General features: G+C 23.6%; 4 protein-coding genes across 4 annotated transcripts; 3 read left to right on the forward strand and 1 right to left on the reverse strand. All coding sequences in view use genetic code 6, as the record gives it.

Annotated features, from left to right (window-relative positions):
• Window positions 1-115: 115 nt before the first annotated feature.
• Window positions 116-3,888, reverse strand: TTHERM_00218940 (kinesin motor catalytic domain protein; the record flags this gene model as incomplete). Its single annotated transcript, XM_001020566.3, has 10 exons — window positions 116-209; window positions 273-547; window positions 595-660; window positions 723-983; window positions 1,036-1,169; window positions 1,222-1,359; window positions 1,423-1,892; window positions 1,958-2,829; window positions 2,891-3,642; window positions 3,750-3,888. The coding sequence occupies 10 exons, from the start codon at window positions 3,886-3,888 to the stop codon at window positions 116-118; spliced, it is 3,201 nt and encodes a 1,066-aa protein (XP_001020566.3).
• Window positions 3,889-4,521: 633 nt separating this feature from the next.
• Window positions 4,522-5,415, forward strand: TTHERM_00218950 (endonuclease/exonuclease/phosphatase family protein; the record flags this gene model as incomplete). The annotated part of the gene is made up of 1 exon (XM_001020567.2): window positions 4,522-5,415. The coding sequence occupies exon 1, from the start codon at window positions 4,654-4,656 to the stop codon at window positions 5,413-5,415; it is 762 nt and encodes a 253-aa protein (XP_001020567.1). The 5' UTR covers window positions 4,522-4,653.
• A 1,398-nt stretch (window positions 5,416-6,813) lies between these two features.
• Window positions 6,814-9,252, forward strand: TTHERM_00218970 (hypothetical protein; the record flags this gene model as incomplete). The annotated part of the gene is made up of 1 exon (XM_001020569.3): window positions 6,814-9,252. One exon carries the CDS (start codon window positions 6,814-6,816, stop codon window positions 9,250-9,252), a length of 2,439 nt encoding a protein of 812 aa, XP_001020569.2.
• An 832-nt stretch (window positions 9,253-10,084) lies between these two features.
• Window positions 10,085-11,884, forward strand: TTHERM_00218980 (G-patch domain protein; the record flags this gene model as incomplete). Its single annotated transcript, XM_001020570.2, has 2 exons — window positions 10,085-11,050; window positions 11,117-11,884. The coding sequence occupies 2 exons, from the start codon at window positions 10,085-10,087 to the stop codon at window positions 11,882-11,884; spliced, it is 1,734 nt and encodes a 577-aa protein (XP_001020570.2).
• Between the last annotated feature and the right edge of the window lie 660 nt (window positions 11,885-12,544).

The raw sequence follows: 12,544 nt of genomic DNA on the forward strand, positions 1-12,544 counted from the left end.
TGTTTCTTTATAGGGTTAAATTCTATAAAGTAGATATTTTATATTTTAAATTAATTTAAAGATAGTAAATAAATATTTCATAGAAATGTAAAGGTGAAAATAAATATCCTACTATTCACACTAATATGTAAAATAAAACATATTAAAAAATATTTTAATTTAATTAGATTAATATACCCAATAATTTCCTATCAATAGTCTCCTCTACCCTTTATATATTATATAAATATGATTTAATACTTTAGTAATAATTAAAAAAAACAAAAATAAACCTTTTTAAGGTCCATGATTTTTTTTTAATATTCTAATGTAGTCTTTTGTAAGTGCTCTTAAAGAGATTTAAGTTATTCTTCAGCCATAGTTGCACGAACTAGAAGCTGAGATTTATCTTTTTCCAATTATTTAACCATCTTTTCGTAATGCATAATCTATTTTAGAATGAAAAAAATTTAGTAGGTGTGAAACTATTGAATTATACCTTAGTTTTGAGCATTCCTGAATCACCAGAAATTGGAGCTATTGACTAGCCATCCTCATATTATTTTATCTATTTGAAATGACTATAAAATAAAAGAGTTAATCAAAATATTTTACTTATTTCATCAGTCTTTCATTTTCTTTTTGGAGAATAAATGCATCCCATTTTCTATTATCTTTTAACTATTTATTTATTAATAAAATACAAAGTTAAATCAATAGATAATTTTTTATAAAAAATCTACCATGGCAATTAACTTTTTATTTTCTTCGTATAAATCATTTCTTTCCTTCCTTAAAATTTCTATATTTTAAGAACTTGAGCCAGGTCTTACATTTGTCGATTTCATGTACTCGATTTCATTAAGCAATCTTTGTTATATATCAACCTCTTTATCAGCCTTCTTGTTTGTTTGGTTAAGTAATTAATCTTAGATAATTCTTAGCTCTTCTTCTAACTTTCTGTTTCTTTTTCTAAGACGATCTATTTCTACATTTTAATCTGCCTTTATAAAATATTTTTTATTTAAAAACTAATCACAAAACTTATTATATTACCACAAGAGCGCCTCCTAGCATTTCATCATCAAGTTAGGTAGGTGCATCTTTCTTTAGTATTTCTGGTAAAGGAACACCAACGGGAGCCCAATCCTCTGCTAAATACTTCATCTGGCGAGCATAATTCTTAAGAGCTTTAAAAAATAGATTTATATTTTTATTTGGTTTTTTTTAAATTATGCTTACATCTTATCTCCATTTTTAAGTTCTTATTGAGTCTCTTTTCTTTTTCAAGCTGCTCAGAAAGCTATATTTCTTTTTCATTATAACTTCTAATTAATTCCTCACGAGCATTCATATCATATCCAATTCTGATTGGCTTATCTGTTAAAATATTACAAATATTTTTATTAAAATAGCAAAATTAATCAATACTAAATAACTTACCTCCATTTGCTCCTCTTGCCTACTCAGAAGTAAATTAAATTAATTTATTTCTATAGACCGAACGCATTTCATCTAATTGAAGCTATAATTTTCCATTTTCGGCAGTCATTTCATCATTAAACTTCATGAGTTCGTTTAACCTTTCTTCTAACTCTTAAATTTTTCTTGATTATAGTTTGTTCTTATGAGTGAGTTCCATTTTTTAACTTTCCCATAAAAGTCTTTCATCTTTGTTCTTAATCAAGTTGCCTTCAACTTCTTGAGTTAGCTTATTGAATTCATTTTACTTTTCTCTAGTAATTTCAAAAAAGCCTTTCTCCATTTCTATCTTTTTATTGTCAATATCTATTCTATGCTATTGCTCTAAAATGTCATACTTAAGCATTTCTGTTTTCAGCCTCTCTATTTCTGCTTTAGCAAATACTAAGGCTTCTCTTTATTCCTAATTTTCATTTTCTAGCTTTTCAATCCTTTTAATAAAATAAATAAATACCATAAGAAAAGAATATTAAATTTCCAAATAAGAATTTTAAACCTATTGATAAAGCGAGCATTCTCATCATTTGTTGAAGAGGATTTCTTATAAATATCATTCATTTCATCATGCAAGGCTTTATTTTCATTTACCATGTTTATTAATTCCATGCCTACATTTTAATTTTTTATTTTTTCATCATCTAATTTCTTGTTGACTTCAATATAATTTTTTTTTAATGCAACAAATTCAATTTCAAGCTCACGTTTGTCATCAATTACTTCCTTTAATCTATCTTACAATTTTTATATTTATTCTAAAGCTTTCTCTTCTTTAATCTTCAATTCTAACAGTTCACCATCTGCATTAAGTAATTTATTACTAGATTCATATTTTTCAGTTTAAATAATTTCCATTAAACGAGTATTTTCTATTTGAAGCTCTACCAGTGCTTTACTGACTTCTAATTTTTCTTCCTCACTTTTAATTAATTCACTTTGCAGATCACCTTTATCTCTAATTAATTAGTTGTACTTCTCTCTCATTTCTGTTAGCTTTGAAGCGAACCTTTACCTTTCTTCATCTAACCTTATCTTGTCTAAATCTTTTTCAATCAATCTTCTTTCAAGATCTTACAATTTCTAATTACCAAGTTCTCCTTCAATACCAGGCATATTGTACCCTCCCAATCTATTATTACTTGATGCTGCAATAGCTTCGGCTCTGTAACGTTTAAGCAAACCTATTGCCTTTCCATCATTAACTATACTGAAATTTTAAATATTTGAAACTCTCTTCATCATATTAAGAGTGTAAGAACTACCTTTAGGATCTCCATTTTTTAAACAGAAAATACCAATAGATATACTATTACCTCCTAAAGCATCCTTCATCATGTGAGTTACAGTAGAAGTCTCAGTTAAGAAATAATCCTTTTTTAATGTAAATTTTTAAAATTTCCATTAAAAGAATAATTAAACTAAAATTGTTTACATCTTTTGATTAGTTTTAAGACATGTCTCTAAGAAGTGTAGTTAATGCTATAATACTTTTGTTTAAAGTAGAACCTTATCTAACTCTTATGGACTCAGGATCATCAAGCATAATTTCACTTCCTGGTAAATCAAAAAAGTTAAGTCTAGAGAGAATAGTAACATTCTCAATAGCACTATCATTTACTAACTCTTAAGTTTGAATAAGTTCGATAGTAAATATTGATGTTGCCTTAGAAGACAACTTTCCAAATTCATTAGAAGTTTAATTTCTTCTTTTTCTACCTTCAGTTAAAAGCTAGCTTAATTAAGATTGATTTTATACAGTTAAAACAGTAGCATTTTAAATAGTTGGCCCTTCCCAAACTGTTTCCTTAACAATCAAAGCATCTGAAAATTAATTACCAGCATTTCCAAGTAAATCAGTAATTTCTTCATCAATTATTTCTACATAGCGGACACGTACTCCATAAGAGTAGTTTTAAAAATTTCCTTAATTTAACTTGCTTGAATGATGCTTACGAGTTTCTAATTAATTAAATAATGAATCTGCCATTTGTAAAATAAGGCCTGCTTCTCTTGCATTCCCTTCTAAAGTAGCCGATTTTCCTGAACCTGTAGAACCAAAAGTAAATATTGTTATATTATAACCCATAACTAAAGGCGTAATATGTCCTCTAAATAAATTCTAAAACATAGTTGAAACATCTGTTTCAGGCCCATAAACTTCTTAGCAATCATGTTCTTCAATAACTTTAAATTATGAAAAATAAATTTAAAATGGATAATTTATTTATTTATCTTTTATATTTGTTTGATTAAATTCTCTTTTTATTTCTTTGCTGTGAATTGATAATTACTTCTTTGATTTGAGTCAGTGAGCGATATTGTATTTGCCATAATTTTTACATCTTCTCTTTGAAAGTTAGAGGGTGGTATAACCCTAACTAATGTTCTTATAGGGTTACCCTTAATAATATTCTAATAGGGAAAACTCATAGATTTTCAGTAAATCTATTAAGTTGTGTCAAGAAATATTTTAGAACCTAAGTTTTGTTGAAATTTCACCTGTCTTTTGGTATAAATCAAACTATTAATAAATTTACTGCTTTACAAATCAACTAGTTAGTTTTTTTGTTAAATAGATAGTTAGTTATATGCTTATTTTATCAATTATAAATAATAAATAAATAAGATAATTAGTAACTTATTAGAAAAGTTTGCAAAATCTTTTTGGTATTCAATCGGTGGTGGAAATAAGTGCAGTCATTAAATATATAATAATTCTAATTATTTAAAATCAATAATTAATAATTCATTTATCTTTTTTGAAAAATTAAAAAATTAAAAAGAAAAGATTGACAATAAATTTATAAAAATAAATTATTTTATAAAATTCTTCTTATTTTAATTATCTTTTTTTAATGTTAGCAAAAATAAAGTTTAAGATTTTTAAATTATTATCTAATAGATTATATTAGATTTATAGTATTTGCAAATTCATATAAACTTATGTACTAAGATAAATAAACTATTGACTTATTTGCTTTGCTTATTTTTTAATTTTGATTACCTGATTGCCACAATCATTAAATATTCTATTAAAATAATAAATAAATAATAAATAAAGATATTTATTTACAAATCTATTTGTTATTTTTGACAAAAAAATAAAGGAATATTGCAAACAAGCAAGCAAGCGAGCAAGCTACTTTCTTTAGAGGCATAACTTATTTTTAATTTTAAAAATTTGTGGAATACAATATGTAAGTATTAGCTAGTAAAAGGATAAATATTATTTGCTATAATATTCACCATGGAGCTGATGTTAATGATAATTATAATATTTAAAAAATTATATCAACGATTGAGAATCAGAATCCAGATGTTATATGCTTGTAAGAAGTTGATAATAATTATTCAGAAAGGAGCTTAAATTAATTATAGCCATAAATATTAACTTAATAGATTTAAGGTATTAAAGAAAGTTATTTCTCGCCAACAATAAAAAATAGTTATGGAATACTTACTTTGTCAAAATAAAAAATAATTGACTACCACACATAAATCTTAACTACTGGTTTAAAAGAAGATAGAACATTTTAATACTTAAAGTTATAAAATGGATTATAAATAATTCACTTTCATTTAAACAATTCTTTTGATCAATAAAGAAGTAGATATCATTAGCTTTTAACCATTTTTGAAATATTAGATAAAAAATAATTGGATATTAAAAACAACACTATAATTTGTGGAGATTTTAATGAAGACTGTGATGGATAAAGATACTGTGAAGAGGAATGTGTTTTTGATTTGTTGGAATAGAAGAAGTTTTTTAATGCTAAAAAGCTTTATGAATAAAAGAGTGGAACATAGGATAATTTATATACGTTTTCTAGGAAATATAAGAATATAAATATAGATCACTTTTATGTAACCAATGATATCAATATTAATTCGTTCAAAATTATTGATTCTGATGCTTCTGATCATAACCCAATATTTTTGTGTGTTTAGTTATGAAACATTTTAAAGCGTAATTTATTTTAACTTTTTTTAAAAATATATTTTATGTATAGAAAAATAAAAATATATTCTCTTAAATATGCTTTTATGTTTAAAATATTTATTTAATATGCATGTATGTTAATCATAATTTTAATGGTTTAGGTAAAATTATACATTATTAATATATTTAGATAGATAATTTATATAAATTTTTATATCATAAATTGTTAATTTTTTATACATCAGAAATAAAAATATTATATAACATTACTCATATAAAAAAATCTTGTAAAATATAGTTTCTCAAATTAAAAAATTATTTGCAAAATAAAAAATTTAAATTAGATTCTTTTTTATTATAAAATAAATATAAATTAATAGAGAAATATTACAGAAATTACAATTATCATACTAAGTGTTTTATTTTTATTCAAAATTTGATTAATTAATAACTTCCTAATGATTAGCCATAATCAGTCTAATTTGAGCCAAATTCTGAAAAAAAATGTCAATAAACTCCTCAATATGCTATAACCTAAAAAGAAAATATACAAATTATTCTACAAAGATCTAGCTTATAATTTAGAGCCTTTAATCCAAATTTAAATGCTTGTTTCTATTTTTTTCTATACTTTTAATTTGAAATTTTATCACAAATTTTATTTTTAAACAATTTTTTAATTTGCTAAACTAGAAATAGCAAGTTTTTTTTATAAGATAATGCTAAAGATATTTTCAATAAATTTTTTATTTAATTTTTTAATTTATTTAAAGGCTTATTAAAAAATTTTTAAGGCGAATTTGAATACTATTTAAGGTTAGTATTTAAATATTATTTTAATATTCTTTCGATTTGATTTTCTTTATTTGAATAGATTCAATATATCATTCACTCATTAATTGTATTCTTAAAATTAGTTTTTGATAAATTATTTGAAATAATATCATTTTACATTAAACAATTTTGAATTTATTTAACAACAAGGATATTTGGTTAAAATTGTATTCTATCATAAAAAAATAAATAGTCTAATATATTTTTACTAAAAATTTTTATTTAAGTCAAAACAAAATTAGCTAAATAAAATTTAAATATTAAAAATTTTGTGAATTGAATTAATAAGATTATTTTATTTTTATTTTTTTTTGACAAAAATATGTTAATGATGTATTACTTTGAATAGTTTATTTGGATGATTAATATTCGCATGATATAAATTAGTTTTACTGCTCTGTATTCATTAAATTAGAATCAAATGTGTACTTAACCCCTACCTACTAAAATAAATTAGCAGAGAAAATTGACGGGTTAATAAAAACAAAAACGCTTGTAGAATAAAAAATAAATAAAATTAGTGATAAAAAACAATAATTTGTTAAATAACTGTTAATAATAAAATTATTTGTATAAATATGAACTAATAATTTATAAATAGATAGTACCAGCTAAGAACCATTCCCAATAATCAATAGCAAGGTTATAACTTAGCCATTAACTCTATTCCTAGCTATACACCATTACTACATGGAAGCTCTAAGTTAAACAATATACCACCATTTTAGCAAGTTTAAAATTAATAAAAATTAAATTAACCGCAACTAATGATGAGTCCTGGACCTAATTAAAAGCATTTCCTGTAAAATGTACCTTTGGTACAAAGTTTACCATAGAATTATACAACCTCATTTAACTTTAGTCCTTAGTAAACACAAAAGGTAACTACTTAGAAAACACTTTCACCGAACTAAGTAATGAGCAATACATCATCTGCAAATTTTTATTCTAGCAACAAAGAATAGTAATAAAATGCATTAAATAATTTAACTTAGCAACATATTTAATCAATAAATAATGCCTATTCGAGCAGTAAGCAGTTATTTCTTTCTCCTAGCAACACACACTCAAACTCTTCCTAAAAGGACTAAGAAAAATCTCAAGAAAACAACTAAAACCAAAAAAATTCTGAGTAAAATAGGCCTAACTCTTAAGGTTCAAATAATAATGAAATATTAAATACTCAGCCTTCAACCAAAACTAACTCTGTAAATTAAAGCTAATTCTAAAAATAGTAACAATTTCCATAAGTTCAAAAAACTCCAGATAGAGCAACATAAAAATCACCAAATTTTAGTTACTTAAGCCCCTCATTATTTTATTTGTCTGAAAAAAAAGTTGAATAAGCAGTAAATTCAGCAGGGAATTTAAAATAAACTCAGAATTAGTAAAAACCTAGTGGATTTAATAGCCCAACATAAAAATTTAATACAGAAAATATAGAGATTCAATAGTCTTAGCATTAAAATGTAAATAGTACAAAAAAAGAAGATAAATATTACTTAAATACACTGTAATCAATAGTATAAAAACCATAAAATTAAATTTAGACGTAAAAAGATTAAAGCTAATTAATTTTATAGACAAAGACTACTTTAAATGACTCTAAAGACGATTAAACGATAAATGAAGAAGGTGAAGTTCTCTAAATATCTTAAGCTCCTAAACTAGCTTAAAACGATATCTCCAAGCAAGGATAGTCAAATTTAAAAATTTATAAGAACAATTTAATAGAACAAAAAAAGCTAAAAATTCCTTTAGAATTAACTTACGATGGTAACTAAATAATAGAAGGTAATTAGATTTAATGTTAGGCTAAAAGCAATTATGCAAGTATTTAAACTAACACACTTACAGAAACCAATGACAGATATCCTGATAGCCTATATTATACCAGATCTACTCAAAATTAAATAAATTAATCTAGATAAAAAATATTAAGTATAAGGGAAGAGGAGTCAGATTTGATTAACAATCTGAGAGAGCAAATAAAGTAGCTAACACATGAAAACACTAATTTAAAGAAAGAATTATTTGATTAAAGATAAGAATATAAAATATTATAAAGCAGTCATTATGAATTAGAAAGGAAGTACATTTACCTGCAGAATTAAATTGTACTACCTACTAGCAGTTGCAATAGTTCTTTGATAATATTCTAAGAAGATAAAAATTAATAAATTTTGTACGACATTGCTAATAATTGCAGCTCTTTGACAAAAATATAAAGCAAGAATTCATTCACGTATCCTTATAACTAAAATAGTAACAGCTAACTGAATAAAATGAGCTTTAAGAGAGAAGCTTCACCAACAAATCCTGAATATATCCACTAATCCTAAAATCAATAAACCATCAATAAATAATTCTTCTCTCCTTAAGCAAATACAAACAATAATAATCTAGAACATAATAGTTAGTTATATAATTCCATTAATATAGATAGCTAATTATTTTCATCTAATTTGCCAAGCTATATTTAAAAAAATAACTAAAATTTCCAATAAAATCGTGAAGAAGATTACAATTACAAGAAAGTTAACAACAGCAAATTAGATGGAGGTTCCTCTAAAGTAGCTAATTTCGTGTAAAACAAATCAAAAACCTAAGAAGAATAATAAAATAATTAGTTTATCAATAGTAAAATTAATCTAAACAAGGTATATCAATAGGATATGACTAATTCACATACTTAATATTAAATTAATTAAATATTTAATATATAAAGTGAAAGATCATATTTAAATGAACAATATACTTAATAAAAATCGCCTTCTTCAAACCAAGCAAATAAATAACCAGAATATATTTCAAAAACCCCAACTACTACTAATAACAATAATAATAATAATAATAATAAGATTTCAAACAACTATTCTTAACTAGACATTCAAGAAGCTATAAAAAAAGCTGATGAAATACTAAGAAAAAGCCATTACGTTCCAAATTAAACAAATTAAAATGATTTTGTGATAAAACGTGCAACTACATAGTACATTTAATAACCACATAAGTGAAACTAATATTTTAAAAATTTTTAATTTTAAATAGCTTATTAAGCTAAATTTTCATATATAAAGTGTATTAATTGTAAATTTTATTTGTATTGCGCAAATTTGATATAAAAAAATTATTAAAAGATTCTATTTTTATTAATTTTTAAATACTTTCAATGTATATATATAGGTGAGCTATTCAAAATTATTAAAAAAATTAAAATAATTTTATTCGAAAATTATATTGAATTTAAAGCTCATTAAAAAATATTTTAAAATTCATTTGTAATTTTAAAAGAATAAATGAGATTAAAGCAAAAATGAATGGTTTATTAATGGATAACTTGCGCTTTGAGCAAATCAATTTGAATTTTGAAAATTGAATTTTAACTTGAATATGAGTTGTTTAATAATTAAATTCAAAATATATTGAAAATATATTGGGAAGAATAATAAAATTATTAATTAGCTTAAATGCTTTGATCACTGATATTGAATTTTGATATAACCTTGCTTATTAATTGTCAATAGAATCTATGAAATTTAATATACAATTGAAAGAAAAAGAAAAAAAAGATAATTAAAAAAATTTTTAAGAAAATACAAAAGTTGCCTTATTAGAATAAACTAAAAAAGGGAAAAAATAAATAGTGAATTATTGAATAATAAGCAAATAGGATTTATATTTAGCAAGCTTTACATAGTTACATACATAAATATCTTATTTTCTTTATTTATTTTTCTACCAATAACAAACAAATTCCATTAGTTAACATTATCAAAAACTTATTGTTAAGCAAAAATCATCCATCATAACATTATCTATTTATTGTTAAAATAATAACCAAAAAAAATGAATACTACTTTAAATAAATACAATAATTTATACCAAAAAATTGTTCAAGGCTCTCACCATAATCACATGTTTGATGAAGAGTATTACGCAGATGAAGACATAAGTAATGACATCGCTCTATAGGCTATTCTACGCAATAAAAAATTATGTGGTCCTGTTCTCTATACCACCACATTTGGATTTAAAAACAATATTTAATTACAGGGCTAGCAAAGCAAAATATCATAAACATAAAAATCTTTCGGGGCTATGTCAAACAAATAATAAAAAAACGGGGCTTTCACATACGATAGTTTAAAGCAAAAGATCATACTAAAAGATATTATTTCAGATGCAGCTTCGACTATTAAAGCTCCCGTAGCTACTCGAATTGTAGAGTATAATCTTTAATCTAAATAAATTAAAGATACAAATATTCATGACTTGATTAATAATTTAGACTACTTTAGTTAGTTTTCCATAAAAGAACTTATTTTGAATCTTTCATAGAACCCTTTATGCGATAATGGATTCGTCTAGTTAATTAATCACCTCCCTATATTCACTACTGCAGAATTAATCACAATTAATCTTGAAAACACTCATATCACAGATCACTCTCTACGTTCTCTAAATAGAATCTCTGGACATTTTGAAAATTTAAAAGAAATGTAGTTATTGCTCAAAAAGACTTTAATCACAGAGAAATAATCATTCACTCTTGTTGATACTTTTAACAATAATGGAATCGATCTAGAAGTTAGTTGTGATTTTGATAAAGTCAATATTTACTCATCTGAAGTTTCACAAAACGCTAAGCAAGGTGTAGAAATGACTTAATCCAATATTAGCAACTCTTCAAATGTAAGCAATTTAAGTAGAGCAAACTCAAAGCTTCAATCTAAAATAAATGACAAAATTACTACTTAAGTATTTAGTACTGGATCTTTTTCTTAAACTAATATAGGATCTTCAGAAATGAATGTATAACCCTTTTCATCTTACTACGGTAATATGACTTTACAATAATAATAATCTTTATAATAATAGACCAATTCCTTCCAATAAAATTTCAATAAATCTTCTCTAGGCAGTAACTTAGGTATGTCATCAAGTTAAATAAGCTAATCTCTACAAGAAGAAGACGTTAAACGTAAAAGTCCAGAAGAATTAGCTGCAGAGAAGAACTATGAAGATGGGTATGGAAAAGGTTTTAAAATTCTTATGGGATTAGGATATAAAGTGGGTAAAGGTCTAGGAAAAAATGATTAAGGCATAACAGAGCCAGTTTAACCATAAAATAAAAGCAAATTTAAAGAGAATAATCAAAGTAAAGCAAGTATGGACTACTTTGAATCATTATCAAATAAAACTCAATCTTAGCAAGGTTTATCTAAAATGGTTAAATTTGAAAAGAAATCTACTCTAATAATCAACTAAAAACCTACTGATTAAGATACAGAAGATGACAATACATCACCATCGACATCTAGTAATTCAAAAATAGAGTAAATGGAGCTCTAAAAAACTTCATCCTAGTCAAAGGGCTCTGCAAATATAAAACAAAATAATAATCTCTCTCCATTTAATCAATATTAAGGAATTAACATGTATGGAAATCCAAATCAATAATAGCTTTTGCATTAAAACATTTCAACAAGCCCATTTATTGGAAATAATTAATAACCATAACAACAACTTCTCATGAGTTAGTAGTAGTAATAATAATAAATGCATAATTAAATGTAAATGCATCAATAATAAACACCCTTAAATTAATATGTAGCAATGTAGCTTCATCCATCAAGGATGATGTGATTTTCCCATCCATATCATTATATTTAAATTTCAATTGAATGACCATGTTAACTATTTCATTAATTAATTAATAAAAAAAATAAAAAAGATTTTTGGTATATTTTAAAAGCCATAAAACTTTCAAAAGATTGATATTGAATTATCAAAAAAAAATGCTACTATATTTCAAAGAGTAATTTACACTGAATTAATAGCTTTACTAAAGCAATTTTTAGTAATAATATTTATAATTTAGAGTTTCAATTTATTTTTAAAAAATTAAATAAATAAATAATATATAATTTAATTTATCTATAAGAATATTTCTATCTACATTTACTAGTTAGCTAATCATAAATATAAATTAATTACTCATTTCTTATTAATTTTCAAAAAATCTATCTTTATCATTTGCTAAATATCAAAAGTATAATTTATTATAAAAATAACAATTTTTAAAATTCTTTTTAAATATCTAAAATAAATTTTGGAATAATTTTACAAAATTAATTGAATTGGGAAACTTAAATTCCTAAAAAAATTTAATTGTTATATTTAGATGTAAATTTGATATTATAATCTTTCTTTTTATAAATTATAAAACTAAATTCAATTATTCTTCTAAGTTATAAAAAATTAAGTTAAGTATTTAGTTTAGCTATATATGTGTTCAAGTAATCA

The sequence above is a fragment of the Tetrahymena thermophila genome (genome assembly GCF_000189635.1).
Source record: "Tetrahymena thermophila SB210 genomic scaffold scf_8254564, whole genome shotgun sequence".
NCBI lineage: Eukaryota > Ciliophora > Oligohymenophorea > Hymenostomatida > Tetrahymenidae > Tetrahymena > Tetrahymena thermophila.